The 14,427-nt window shown below is 53.2% G+C and overlaps 1 protein-coding gene across 1 annotated transcript; it reads left to right on the top strand.

Moving 5' to 3' along the window:
* Positions 1-10: 10 nt before the first annotated feature.
* On the top strand, positions 11-13,773 carry MRPL37 (mitochondrial ribosomal protein L37). The gene is made up of 7 exons (XM_029948947.1): positions 11-414; positions 2,862-3,042; positions 3,138-3,253; positions 5,902-6,087; positions 8,407-8,564; positions 11,418-11,621; positions 13,231-13,773. The coding sequence occupies exons 1-7, from the start codon at positions 69-71 to the stop codon at positions 13,306-13,308; spliced, it is 1,269 nt and encodes a 422-aa protein (XP_029804807.1). The 5' UTR covers positions 11-68; the 3' UTR covers positions 13,309-13,773.
* Positions 13,774-14,427: the final 654 nt, after the last annotated feature.

The raw sequence follows: 14,427 nt of genomic DNA, 5'->3' as shown, positions 1-14,427 counted from the left end.
TTCCAGCAGGCCTTGCGCGCGGTAATATGGCGGCGTCCAGGTGGAGGTCTTGAAGGAACTAAGTCAGGATGGCGTTGGCGTCGGGGACCGCAAGGCGTGCGCTGGTTCTCCCTGTGCCACTCGGTCTTGGGGGCTGCGGCATCCCGACACGCGGGGCGTACGAATGGGGCGTGCGCTCCACGCGGAAGCCCGAGCCTCCTCCCCTGGACAGGGTGTACGAGATCCCTGGGCTGGAGCCCATCACCTACGCGGGGAAGATGCACTTCATGCCGGGGCTGGCGCGGCCGGTTTTCCCGCCCTGGGACCCTGGCTGGACGCACCCAAAGTTCCGCCGCCCGACCCCGATTCACGAGCAGCCGCTGTACAAGGAGCAGGCCTGCTACGTCTTCCACCAGCGTTGCCGCCTCCTCGAGGGTGAGGCCCTACGACCGGCCGGAGGGGACCTTGTTCCTCTGCCCAGCACTGCCCCCGACCCTCAGTGGCCTTAGGCAAGACCTTAAAACTTTGTGGGTCCCAGTTTCTTTGCGAAATGGGGCCGGTAGCGATTAGGTCTTCTGAGGGTTTGAGGGTTAAGTGGGAGGTGGAGTGCTGCGCTTGTGTATTAGAGCGGTTGAGTGGCGAGTTGAAAAGACCTGGTTTCTGGCCTGGCCCTGCCTCTGTCTAAATTTGTGTGATTTGGGTTAAGTGGCTGAACCTTCCGGAGCCTCTGTTTTCTGTGAACTGAGTAGTTTTGACTAGTTGGGCCACATTGACCCTTGCAGCTCTTAACACCCTGGACACGCAGCTACATTGAAGAAATAGGTGGAAGGAGTTTATAGTAGAAAGACACAGCTGAAAGCGGGCTTCATCTCTTGCCCTATGGCCTCATTTCCCAGGATTGGTGAATGTGACAGAGAGGGATGTGATTTGCCCAGAGATGCCCTGTGGGTTCGTAGTGAAGCCAGGGCTGCCTATCTGGTTTCTTAGGTCAGTGTCCTTTGTCAAAGGTCAGAAATGAGATGTTTTCAAGGAACGGATCTGGACCTAAAAGCCATCTAACCTATTTCCCCCACCTCCCCGCCTCATTCTCACTGAGAGCAGGTCAGAATGACTGAGCTGAAACCAGTCTGTGTCAGTTTTATACCAGAAATTATTTTCCAGGGTCTGTGGGGGTGGGAGGGCTTTTTTATTGAGAGTCCCTTTCCATATTCTTTTTTAAAAATTTTTTAAAGTTTACTTTGAGAGAGAGTGCACGCCCGAGAGGGGGCAGTGATGGGGGTGCAGCAGAGAGAGGGAGAGAGAGAGTCCCAAGCAGGCTCCTTACTCTGCGCAAAGCCAGACTCAGGGCTTGAATTCACGAACTGGGAGACCACAACCTAAGCTGAAATCAAGAGCCAGATGTTTAACTGACTGAGCCACCCAGGTGCCCTTCCTTTCTGTATTCTTGCCTGTTCTTCCTTCGTCCCCAAATTACTATGGGGATTCTGGTCTAAAAACACAAAATGGTCAAGTTCAGTGGGAACAGTATTTTCCAAGGAGTAATTAGGAAAGGAAGAGATATGGCAGAATTTGCAGACTAAGCCAGAGAATAAATCCTTGATTTATAAAAAACTTAAGGCAACCGGCCAGGCTCTTAAGACCCTCAAACCTATTCCTGAAAACTGACTTTGCACCATCTAAACACCTCCATTGCCCAACGAGGGTGTTGTGATGGACCTTACAAGACTTGGCACACTTGAGTGACCCTGGTAACATTACCAGGCTTTAAGGTAGAGAGACTCATGTTCTGCTCCCGACCATCACGTACAGGGTGCGTGACTCGAAGCAAATTCCTTAGTTTCTGAATTTCATGAAATCCATCCCATAATGGGATCTCCTCCATTCCATAAAATCCCGTCTGGCTTGTAGATAAGGTACCAGGCACAGGGTAGATGGTGATGGTCAGTAAATGGCATCTGTGATTATTACATATTTCGTATTCTAGTGAATCATAAAATCTTAATTATTTTTTTATTTTTTTTGAGAGAGAGAGATAGCAAGTGGGAGAGGGACAGAAGGAGAGAGAGAGAGAGAGAGAGAGAGAATCTTAAACAGGCTCCATGTTTACTGGAGAGTGCAGTGAACTCATCCCGGGGCACAATATCATGACCTTAAGATCATGTCCTGACGGGAGTTGGACGTCAATCAAATGAGCCCCCCAGGTGCCCCCAGAAGTTACATTTCTAAATGTTTGTATTTCTCAAGTCCTGCAAGCCTCAAAGTGAAAAATCCCACCACCCTCATAGCATTTCATTTATTAGCACAAAGGAAATTGCCTGAAGGTGTCTCTCCCAAAGTACTCTAGGCTCCGTTTAATCCCAGGCACAGCTTTTTAAATGAAGAAACAGTGGTGTTTTCCCAGCTGGGATGAGTAGCCTGATACTCAAAGCAGTCACCAGCCTGCTGTCATGGGCTTTTCCAGTCAGGGATTTTGATGTGGGTTAATAGAAGGGATCTAGGATTTGAAATGTTGGCATCCATTCATCTAGTTCCAGAGTCTAGAGTCTGAATCTTGCAGGCATCACACAGACCCTTTCCTGCAAGATTCAGCCTTACGACCCCAACCATCTTGGCTGCTGTTTAAATTCCCCCTGTGCAGGCATCCACTACTTCAGTCAACTGTTGACCATCCTTGGATAGACAGTCAGTCATTCCTGAAGTCGAGTTGAAATTTGGCGGTCCTGGCATCCACTCTTATTTTAATTCTGATTCCTCAGATGTCACAGTACAAATCCTTTCTCTCTCAAGGCAGACGCTTCCCCAAGAGGATACTGGCAGACTGAAGCAATTCTTACTGAATCATCTGTTTTTGTTTGTCTTTTTTGTGACTGATTACCTCAAAGGTGTAAAGCAGGCCCTCTGGCTTACCAAGGCCAAGTTAATAGAAGGCCTTCCCAAGAACGTGCTTAGCCTTGTTGATCCAAAGAACCACATAGAGAACCAAGATGAACGCCTCCTGAATGTGATCTCTCATGCCCGTCTCTGGCACTCCATGGAAGACACCCCCAAGAGAGAGACCTACTGGTAAGTTTCCCCCAAGTGAATAAGATTTCCAGACAATGGATCTTGGGAGTCAACCTGTTGCTTTACATCTCCAAATGTCTCTTCTTTCCTCCAAGCCCCGTCATTGTGGACAGTCTGATACAGCTGTGTAAATCCCAGATTCTCAAGCACCCCTCTCTGGCCAGGCGAATCTGTGCCCAAAACTACACGTTATCCACCACCTGGAATCGAGGTTAGTCATCTTGGTCTGTATTTTATCTTTCTACTCTTAGCCTCACACCCAGCTCACCACCATCTTCTCCATACCTGTGCTCATTTCCATCCCCTGTGGACCAATCTGTATGCGCAGACACCTCCTTCTATCGTTAGCCACAAGCCAGTCTTTTTGGTTTTAATCACTTCCCAAGACTTAATTCAACTGTATCTACTGAGTGCCCGCAAGTGCCTAAATGTTGAATATAAGAGGTAATAAAGCACAGTCTGTCTCTGCCTTGACAAAGCTCATACTGGATTGCAAGAGCCTTCTTGCCCCATTCATGCTTTTCTCCTTTTCCAAATCTATTTTCCATGTAGCTGCCAGAGTGATCTTTCTAAAGCACAGTTCCCTCCCCTGTTTCAGATCCTTTACTGTCTCCCAGGAGCTTAAACCATTTGTCATTGGATCCAGACCCGCCCTGATGTGGCCGCCACCTAGTCTTTGTAGTCTTACCTCCTTCTCGACTACCCCCACCTTCACCCCTATCCCTGGGCTAAATTTACACTTCAGCCACCTGGAGCTTTTCGGCATGAAACTTTGACACCTTTTGCACCAGGCCATATATTCTGTCTGGAATGTTCTTTCCTGCTTTCCTCCTTTGGCTAAATTCTACTTGTCTGCAAGGCCCCAGCCCCCTTTCTATGTGAATGCAGAGATTAACTAGTCCTCTTCTGTGTTTCTTCTGCCCATCGTGCCTGTTTTTATCAGAGCATGTTTTACACTGTATTGGAATTCTCTGATATCTTCTCTGCCCCGTGAAACTGAACTTCTGATGGCAGGGAGCATGCCGTATTCATTTTTGTCCACGGTGTCTTAACAGTTCACGGCACCGAAGGGATGGGTGAGGGAGTACCGTGCCGAGGAGTGTCTGGCAGGGATGTTCAGAGCACACCCGTGTTCCGATCCGTGGGATTCGGGAGCAAGGGAAGCAGCTCTGGAGTGATTTGGGATTTTCAGAACATCTGCTTGGTCAGGTTTCTCCAGCTTGCCCCTTTGAGTACGGACTTCCTGGCCCGGAGTCAGCGATGCAGAGGTAACGGCACCACGAAGGAAATTAGTGATCCTCATTAATAGAGGAGTGCTTGTTGGCCCGTCATCAAATATTACTTCTAATTAAACTGCCCCATTTGGAGCTGTCACTGGAGGAGGGATGTGGAGGGAATTGAATTGGAAACCACACTAGAGTGGTCTGTGGGGAGAATCTGAAACCCAGGGTCAGGAGAGGTCCAGGCACGTTTATCTTCTTGCGGATTATATGTGAGGAAGCAGGAAATACTTCAGAAAACTCTTCTTGAGGTGTGGGTCTGATGTGTTTTAACAGGTGGATCCGAGTTTATCCCTATTTTACATGCGCCGTGGGGGAGACCCCACACTAATTACATGGCAGCGCTGCTGGCCAGACCAGCTTTTAGACAGAGAAGATCATTACCCCTGGTCTGTCACCGTCACATTATGATTTGATGATTTCTAAAAACCCAGAGCACATTCAGAAGAAGATTGGCCTCCATGGCAAATCTTCAGGAGGCCATTCTCGGGGACCCTTGCAGGCACGTGTTGCCCGGTGGCACACAGCCTCCCGTGGGGACCTCTGTGAAGGGCATCCGCACATGCCCCCAGTGGCAGGGTTGCTGCTTGGTCCGATGCATGTTTGTTTCCTCATAAACTTCTGTCTCCATGTCGCAGATCTGATCTGACCGAGGCGAGGCTTTCTGCCTGGCACCGTGTTTCCACTGTCAGGTGTTGAGGACACGTGGCCCTTTCCCTGAGTTTAATAGCCTTTCTCCTCAGCCTCAGGTCTCAGTCCTTCTTTTTCCCTCCCTGCTGCAGCATGCTCTAGTCACCTAGATTTGTCTCCTTAAATTCTGTCATGGAGGAGCGCACCTCTGTGCCTTTACACAGATTGTTCTTCCTGAGCTAAAGTGTTTTGTTTTCCCTTTCTTTGGCTGGGCAGACTGTCAACCAACCAAGGGCAGTGTTGCCCTCTGAGGGAGATTTGGCAAGGTCTAGAGACATTTTTGACTGCCATGACTTGAAGAGCGGGCCGTTCTGCTAGCCCCTAGGGGGTAGGGGCAAAGGGATGCTGCACGGGACAGTTTCCCTCACCAAAGAATTATCTGGTCCAAAATGAGAATCGTGCCGAAGTTGATAAACTCTGCTCTTATCTGTCCTTTGGAAGCTGGTTTGAAGGCACACCACTTCCAGAAGGATTCCTAGACCTCCCAGAGGGGGTCAGCTTTCCCCACCTCTCCTGTCTCTGAGTATGGCTCGTACTTTTGCATGCATCTTACCTGGGGAGCCTGAGAGCAGAGGGTAACTCGCATTTCTCGGTCCCCAGCACAGAGCAGGTGCTTGGGAAGATCTGCGTGGGGCAGCGCTGAACTCACAGAGCCTGCCAGGCCTCAGGGCTCATTGGCCAGGGAACGCAGGAAGAGGAGTGCATTGCTCGGTCCCCTTCTCAAGAGTCCCAGGGTTAACCCCTTAACAAAAGTTTTGTTTTCTGCGATTAGGCTGATCAGCTAGGAAAGTGGAACGACTCGAGCATGGCAGGATGAAGCTCTAGACTTGGCTGAGCTGAGGTAAGGCTTTAGTCCAGGGTAGACTAATTGTCTTTTCTCCCCTTTTAGAGTCTTTTCTCCTTCAGGTCCGTGGTTCGAGCGGAGCCCGCCTGAACAGCAAGGATCCGCTGCCCGCTGTCGCCTCCAGGGAGGAGGTTGAAGCTACTAAGAATCACGTTCTTGAGACTTTCTATCCCATATCCCCCACTATCGATCTTGAGGAATGCAACGTTTATGATGTGAAGGACAATACAGGTAAATGTGGAAGCCTTGCATCTCCAGGCAGCATGGAGGTGAGGGTGGTCCTTTTTCTGAAGGGAAGAGACGTACTGAACGCTTGCTAATATGCACTTGGCGCCTCGTGCACCTGTACTCCTAGGAGCCATGTAGCAGCCTGTGCGACAGGTACTGTTGTCCCCTTTTTGCAGGCAAGGAAATGAGACTCAGGGAGCTTAAGGGGTTGAGTTCAAAGCCCGACTTTGCCTCTCACCTCTGAAGGTAACTGTCGCGTCAGAGTCGGGAGTGGGTGTCTTGGGGGCCTTTTGGCCAGGCACCAAGTGTTTCCTTTACTCACACGTCTCTTGAGAGACACGCTTCTCTCTATGCACCCTGTAAACTCTGGCCTCAAATGGGGCTGTTCATCTAAGCTCCATCGAACGAGGGACCACCCTCTCCCCAGGCAGCCAAGTCAGAAACGGGGGTGTCAGGCTGGGCTGGGCCACTGTTCGTGCCGTCCAGTCTGTCCCTGGGGGTTGCAGTGTCTTCCCCCAGCCTCTCCTCATCTCCACAGTGATAGCCTCCATCAGTCACACTGTCTCTCACCCAGCCTGTTGCCACAGCCTCCTGGCCGGCCAGTCTGACTGATGCTGTTTTCTGTCAGTCCCTCTGGTTCCTGGTTCCACAGACACCTTTCTGAAGCAAATTCTATCCTTCCCTCCATGTGCGCTTCCCCATTGCCTATTAGATAAAGTTGGAACTCCTTGGCTCATCACATGAGGGCTGTCAGGCCTGGCCTCGGCCCCTCTCTCCAGCCACCTACCTCATATTTGTCTCCCGACCCCGCAGACCCTCCTTGATTCCATGTAACACATGGAGCCCTTCTCAGAGAGGCTCCGGCACGTCCTCTCCCCGGGTTTGTGACCGTCCACCTCTTTTTACCTCACCTCAGTAGTTCATCTGTCACGGTTCTCTGGAATCGCTTCTTCCCAGAAATGCTGTGGGGTGTTCCAGCATCGTCGGGGGCCTTTCATCTGTCCTCCCCCAGGCCCTGACTCACCCCATGTTTTCACATGTCCCTCTGTGTAGAGATGGTCACTTTTTCCGTCTGCTCCCCCTCTAGACTGAGCCCCTCAAAAGTAGTGGTGGGCTGTGCCTGGCCCCTATTCCTGGTGCGTGTCTCAGGCCGGGTGCTCGGGGTGGGCCCGCGGAAGTGCCCGAGGCAAGTCGTGCCTGTCTCAAGCGGTGCTTGCCTCTGGGATCTTTCCCTCCCTCCCCCCCGCCCCATTTCTCTCTCTCTCTCTCTCTCTCTCTCTCTCTCTCTCTCTCTCTCTTTCTCTCTCTCTTTCTCTCTCTCTCTCTCCCTCCATTCCTTTCTCTCTCCCTCCCTTCTTTCCTTCCTTCCTTCCTTTCTTGGTGCAAGTGAGCACAGGGCAGAGAGAGAATCCCAGGGCGGGTGGGGGACGAGGCGGGGAGGGGATGGTGAGCGAGAGAGAAGCAGGGCTCACCCGAAGCATGGCTTGTGCTCACCTGAGGCAGGACTAAAACTTACAAACCCTGAGATCATGACCTGAGCCGAAGTCAGATGCTTAATCTACCCAGCTACCCAGCTTAATACTAAGCCACCCCGGCTCCCACCTCTGGGATTTTCATCGCCAGTGTCTTCCCAGCCTCTTTCTTCCTCCTCTTCCCCTGCTTTCACTAAGCCAGATGACTCGTTCTGGACTCTGCCAGCCTCCCCAGGGCTTACTTCCAGCAGTACAGGGGATGAGCACGGTGGCCTCGCAGGGCTGCGGCTGGGACAAACGAGGGCTAAGCTTTGATTCTCAGCACCAGTGTTTGCAGCTTGCTTGGGAAGTGTGAAGCACGTTAATTATTGCTAATAATGAAGTATGGAACTTCATAAACGATTTGCTTTTAAAAGTATAATTACCATAGATTTCAGGTTTCCTTCACCTGACCTCATTGTCATAAATGCTTGAACGAGCGAGGAAGGGGTGGGGTTAGAGCGGGCTGGCAGGAATCACCTGGCAAGGTTGGCGACATCTTCAGTGAAGCGTCAGATAGTAAAGAGTTCCAGCTTTGCAGGCCACAGGTGGTCTCTGTGACAGCTGCTCCATAGACATTGTGCAAATGAGTGGACATGGTTGTGGCCCCAGGAAAACTTTTTTTCACAAAGGGGAGGGGCCAGATTTGGCTGGCAGGCTGTGGGGATAACATCTGCCTGATGTTTGTTAGGGACTCAGTAGGGACTGAGTCCATGGTGTTGGCACTGAGCTAAGGTGAGGTGACTTTCCTCAGGCTTTGGGACGGGCTGGTCATCCTCTTCGCCCCTCTACGTGATTTTGTGTCTTGCAGGATTCCAGGAGGGTTATCCTTACCCGCATCCCCACACCTTGTATTTTCTGGAGACAGCCAGTTTACGGCCACACCGCTTCCAACCAGATCAGCTGCGGGCCAAGATGATCCTGTTTGCCTTTGGCAATGCGCTGGTTCAGGCCCGGTGCCTCTATGGGGTATGTATGTGGAGAAGACACTCGAGGTGTTGGCCTCCTGTCTGCACTGCTCACAGAACGAAAGGAGCCTAGGGGGACTCCTCGCTTGACTGAGGAGCTTTAAGGAGAGGCGCCCCGCTCACCTACAGAGGTAAACCGACACCTGTCAGGGCTCCTGCCTGGCTGTTACAGAAGATACCTCTTTTGTTGATCAGAATAGCCCACAAGGTTTCTTTGTCATCCCCATTTTCTGAGTTACGTCAGTGAATACAGCTGGGCCAGCGTTACACACGGTGAGTGGGGGAGAGAGGACCGGAACTAGGTGTGCCCGGCGCCTGCAGCTTCAGTTACTGTGCCCCAGTACACCGCCTCGGTTCTCTGGTGCCACACCCGCAGCATGAGGCTCCTTTGGGCGGGGGGAAGTAGAGCATAGAGGTGGTGCAGGCCTGCCTGCTAAGTGAGGACGGGTTCTGGGGACCAAGAAGCCATTTGGTGATAGCCCCTTGATTCTGAGAGTATGTCTCAAGGACCTAGATGGTGTAGCATGCGGGCTGAGTAGTTGTCCCACAGAGGAACCCCCAAATTGGTGAAGGCAAAGGCTTCCCGGGAGGGAGTAGGGGGTGGCAGTGTGGGGTTCCCCAGAGCAGGCCCGGGACGTTGGATCCGGGGGGGGTAGGGGGGTGCGGGTGCATTAGGGGGAGTGCTGCTGCCGGCTCCCAGGTCTGAGGCCATCCCGGAGGAGGGAAGAGACTCGCAGTGTTCTGTTTCCCCTCGTCCTTGGTCTAGGAGCTAGGTGGGTTTGGGGCAGTGTGGTTGGCCAAATGAGATAGGGAGTGGAATGGACTTGCCTATATTGAACGTTTGCCACGTGCTAGATGTCTAATTAGGAGTCTTTAAGTCAGTGGTTCTCAAAGTATGGTCCTGGATTAGCTGCTGGAAATGCAAAACTGCATCAGAAACTGGGGATGGAGCGCACGTAACCAGTGGGCAACGCTGGTATAAGCTCAAGATTGAAAACCACTGCGTTGTCTAATCCTTGTAGCAACCCCCTGTGGCAGATAGTTAGCTTCCTGTCACAGACAAAGAAACTGAAGCTCAGTGAGGCTGGGTCACGCAGCTAAGAGATCAGCCGCTGTCACGTCTTCATGTGACTCTCTTGTGTCTTTCCAGTCCTTGAGGGTTATCTGTATTCCCATTCTCTGACTGCATACTCATAAAGGCTCTGGAGGGTTAGGTGACTTGCCCAAGATCCTGCAGCTCATGAGTGGGGAAGCTGGCAGTGGAGCCCCGATCCCTCCAGCTGCAGAGGACACGCTGCCTCTCGACTCTGGGGCAGGGGAAGGAAGCAGTCACATGCCAGGTACCAGGTCTGCAGCCTCGTAGCTCCTGTGCCAGCTGTTGCCAGCAGAGCCTGGGTAGCAGCGCTGACACTAATTGCCACCCGGTTGAGTAGGAGAGGAGACCTCCCCCACCCCCTCCAGGTACAAATTATTCCTGGGGATGTGAAGTTGAGCAATTATGGGAAGAGCCTCCATGTAAAAGGTAAAATTGCTGAGAAATTTATGTACTACCTGCAGTTTTATTGATCTGTAGAGGGAGATAAGAGTCAATACAGAATTCTCAGCTAACACTTAGAGGTACTTTTCTTTTTATTTATTTCTCATGCAGCTAAGAACAGGTATTTCTAAGGCCAGCAGTCCCGGTGTGGCCCACACTGGGTCTGGCATTAGCTATTCCTAATGTCGCATTCAGCCCTCGAGGGGTGAACACAGGCAGCATTTTTGAATCCAGGACGCTCTGCTTCCTGGGACTTGCCTGTTGGATCTTTGTCCCGTGCGTAGTCATCACCAGACCGGACTCTGCAAGGTCTCCATAGCGTGAACACAGAATTTATCTTCCATGCTGGGACACTCCCAGGGGTGCAGAGAGGTACTCCTGTCAGATACAGTGGGGCACTAGGTGGCAGTCACAATGTTAGGGGCTGAAGTGATTTCATAGCTTGCGGTCTGATCCCGGCTCACGCTTTGTGGGTAACTTTGAACAAATTATACCACCTCTCTGAACCTCAGTTTCCTCATCTGTGAAGTGGGAATAGACTGCTAGAATCATGAGATTACAGGTGACTTTGTGTAAAACTGGTATAATGCCAGGCACGTGAGAGGCTTTCAGTAACTGGTTGCTGCTGTTATTACCGAATGGCACTGATTGAAAGATAATTAAGCAAATACGTTGACCAGGGAAAGCCTGGTGCTGACACAGTGGTATGGACGCGCCAGGAATCTGACGCATTCTGGAGTTGAATCGGGGGCACGAAGCCCAAGTAAGGCAACTGTCTGCAGGCTCAGAGCTTTCCAGACCGTCGGGCAAGGCAGAAGTGGGAAGAGAGCATGCCGGGGCGTGGGCCAGGCTGCGTTCCAGGCCACACGTCTGTGTGACTTCAGATAAGGCCCTCCCCTTGCTGAGTCTCGGTTTCCTCATCTGTCAGGTAGAGTGAGAACTGAGTGAGGTTGTGTATATTCGCTGACCCTCCGGGTTAACATTTGATGGGACTGATGGCACTGCTGTCACCGTGACATATCGCCATGGGTTTGAGGGATTTCTCGTTAACTTCCCAGCTCGCCTTCCTGTGCCCTGCCGCTTGCCCAGTCATCACCTCCCTGGGGCAGGGGTCTTTCAGTGTGCTTCACCACGAGCTGCCCCGGCAGGCAGAGCCAGGCTGGGGGCGGGACGGACGCCGCTTTCGTGGCCCGTGGTGTGGCCCTTAAATGGGGGCGGACATTTGTTGTGAAGGCCAGAACCAGAAGCTGCCTGTTGTGTGCCGTTCTTCACACCCACCATTTCTGGTTGGATTTACGTGTCCCCTTTTCCTCTCAGAGTGACCCTAAAGTTTTGGAGCAGCCGGTAGTTGTGCAGAGCGTGGGCACCGATGGACGCGTCTTCCAGTTCCTGGTGTTGCAGCTGAATACCACAGACCTGGCCTCTGACGAGGGCGTCAAGAATCTGGTCTGGGTGGACTCTGACCAGCTCCTCTATCAGCATTTTTGGTGTCGCCCGGTAATCAAAAAGAAGGTGGTTGTGGTAAGTCCAGCCATCTCCAGTCTGGTGATTGGACCAGGGCTGTGACTCAGTCTCCCAGGGGTGGGAGTTGTTGGGATGCCTGTGAGTGGGGCCCTGGCTTTAGGAACTTCCTGCTCAGGATCTCTACCCCTGGGGCTACTTTAGCCCTGCTTGTCACCTAAAATGGCGCCTTCCATGCTGGTCCCTGTGCGGCCCTCCCCCTGCCGTGTCCCCATGCACCCCCAGCACACCCAGCTCTTCGCAGCACCCTGTGTGCCCAGCTGCTTGCCCAGGGCCTTAGTAGGAGCTGCTGCTTTTGTAAAGGAGGCTTCCCCCGCCCCCATTTCTCTCTGGCCAGCCTCACCTAAGTGCCTCGGGGGTCTCCATAGGAGACTCCTCAAACCGAGCCCCAGGCCCCTTGTAGGCAGGGCTGTGGACGAGGCGTCCATTCATGCACTTCATTCCGTGGATGTGGGGTTCTGCCTGGCGGATCCTGCTCGTCCCCGCCGTGCCCCAGGGCTCCGCTCACTGGCAGTACAGTGGGCAGCAGCCACGTCTAAAGTTCATGCGTCATGTCAGGCAGTGCTGGGCACTCTGAAGAGACCAGACCGCGTTCGGGGCTGCAAGAGAGCAGAGTAGGGGTGCTGCCGGGTCTGCGGCTGGCTGCGTCCTGGATCCCACGTGGGCTTGAGCACACGTGCTGTGCAGAGCTGCATAGTTACCTCTCCAGCACCTGTCAGCGCTGTTTCTTCCCAGTAAATGCCTCCTTGGTCTGGGCCTTTCACTTTGGCCCCAGGCTCCACGGTCTGTCGCCTGCAGCCACACCTGCTACCTCTGCACTCTGCTCTCATCCCACACTCCTTCGTGTCTCTGGGTCATCCCTTCTAGAACACTGACTTAGCGCCACACACGTTCCGGTGGCTCAGGTGGCTCCTGGCCCTAGTTCAGCTTCTGCCCCCAGGCCCCGCTCTCCAGCACAGACGCAGGGCTCCAGCCTCCCCCTGCCCTGCCCTCCTCCGCACCGGCACACACTCGTACTGTGCATACCAAGCTGCCTGCCTTCTCTTCTGTCTTCTGGCCCACTCTCCTTGCCCATCAGTATTATTCATACATGGTCTCGCCCACGCATGGGAGTCCGTGAGCCATCTCCCCTGCTTTCTGAGCGGCTCTTACCCACCTGTGCTGTGAGGCCTGTCACCTTTTATGGTGACTGTTCCAACACCTAGCTGTGAGCTCCTCTGGGGCAGAGCCAGATTCAAGGCGCTGTTGGGTTTATAACACTGGGCACAGGCCCAGTACAGGGAGAAGGGCCTGATCTGTGGGTGTGGACTAGTGAGGGATGATAAAAGGCTCAACAGACCCTCTGTTCACAGTGGTTGAGGTGGGAAGGATGAGGCAGGAGGGCGGTGCGCGCTGACAAGCTGGCCAAAAGCACTGCGAGCGCTTCGTGTCCTCCAGCCCGGCCCCTCGGTCATCTCTTCTGGTGCCTGCTCCCTGGTGCCCCTTCTTGGCCCATGAGAGGAAGAGACCGTGATTGTCTGGGTCTGAGGGTTTACGTAAAACCAACCTCTGTGTTCATTGCTGCCATTAAACCTAGCAGCAGGATCCTAACGGGCTCTGTTTTTTCCAGGAACCTGTTGGGCCGACTGGTTTCCAGCCAGAGACATTCAGGAAGTTCTTAGCTCTGTATTTGCACGGTGCCGTGTGAGCCAAGGCGCACTCAGGTCTGAAGGCCCCCTTGCCCCCTCCTGTGGAAGACCCTGTGTCCAGGGCAGTGCCTGCCCCGAGCCTTAGTGCTTCCTGGGCCCTCTGGTTTGGTTGCCAATAAAGAGCCCGTGTGGGGCCCCAGAGCCTGCGGCTGGTGTGGGGTGCTGTTCCGAGGGGCGCCTGTGGCTGCGTGTAGGCAGCGTGCCACACAGGTGCGGGCCTGGGAGCCTGACCCAGCTCTGCCCAGCTGAGCTTTAGAGAACAGTCTTCATCTCTTGAGTTTCACTTTCTTCACCTGAAACTTGAGGATAATGTGACCTCCCTTGTTCTGCAGACTGTAGATGATATGTACCATCTGTCATGTAAAAGGTGCTCTCTGACACTCGTGGGCTCTTATGGGACCCCTCGATTGTGGGCACGTTCCATGATTGCAGGAAATCTGAATAAAGTATTCATTGTAGATTTCTCCTTGGCATCCAGGTTAATAGACCGAATACATGTCTGGTTCTGGCCTCTGGTCACCTAGCATCGAAGTCCCGCCCTGGGCCCAGCACCTCCCTCCCACACCACATCCTGTTTACTTCCCACACAAGCTCTTGCAAGGTCAGTGTTTCTGTATTCAAGAAAGGTGCTGGGTGCCTACTGTGTGCCAGGCACTGTTCTGGGCCCTCAACATAAGGGATCTGAGATAGTATAAGGTCACCCGGGTCACACAGCTGGGTCACCAGGAAACTACAGGATGATCTGCAGGTGAGGTTGGGGAGGGCAAGGACTAGCGCCTGTGGGGAGGGGAGGCAGCATCACTGCACAGAGGGGTCTGAGCCCGTTCCCAGTTCCGTAGGTGGTGTGGGTGGCAAGGAGCCTGCCCCCATCATTGGATACACACCGCTCCCCTCGCGGGAGAGGCGGGTTAGGTGGCCTTGTTGGGCAGAGTGCAGTCCCCAGAGGGCCTGGGCTGGGAGCAGTTAGCCAGGGACGTAGGCAGGCCTTGTCTGCCACCTGCCCGAGGGCCTCCGGAGCGCACGCTGGAGCAGTGTCCCCGCCACCGCAGCTGGTAAATGGCAAAGTGGAACTGTAGCCCTGTGTGTCTGCCTCCCAGACTCGTGCTCCATTCACTGTG

The sequence above is a fragment of the Suricata suricatta genome, chromosome 8 (assembly GCF_006229205.1).
Source record: "Suricata suricatta isolate VVHF042 chromosome 8, meerkat_22Aug2017_6uvM2_HiC, whole genome shotgun sequence".
Taxonomy (NCBI): domain Eukaryota; kingdom Metazoa; phylum Chordata; class Mammalia; order Carnivora; family Herpestidae; genus Suricata; species Suricata suricatta.
The sequence above is the reverse complement of the archived record's forward strand: the minus strand, read 5'-3'. Positions and strand labels throughout refer to the sequence as shown.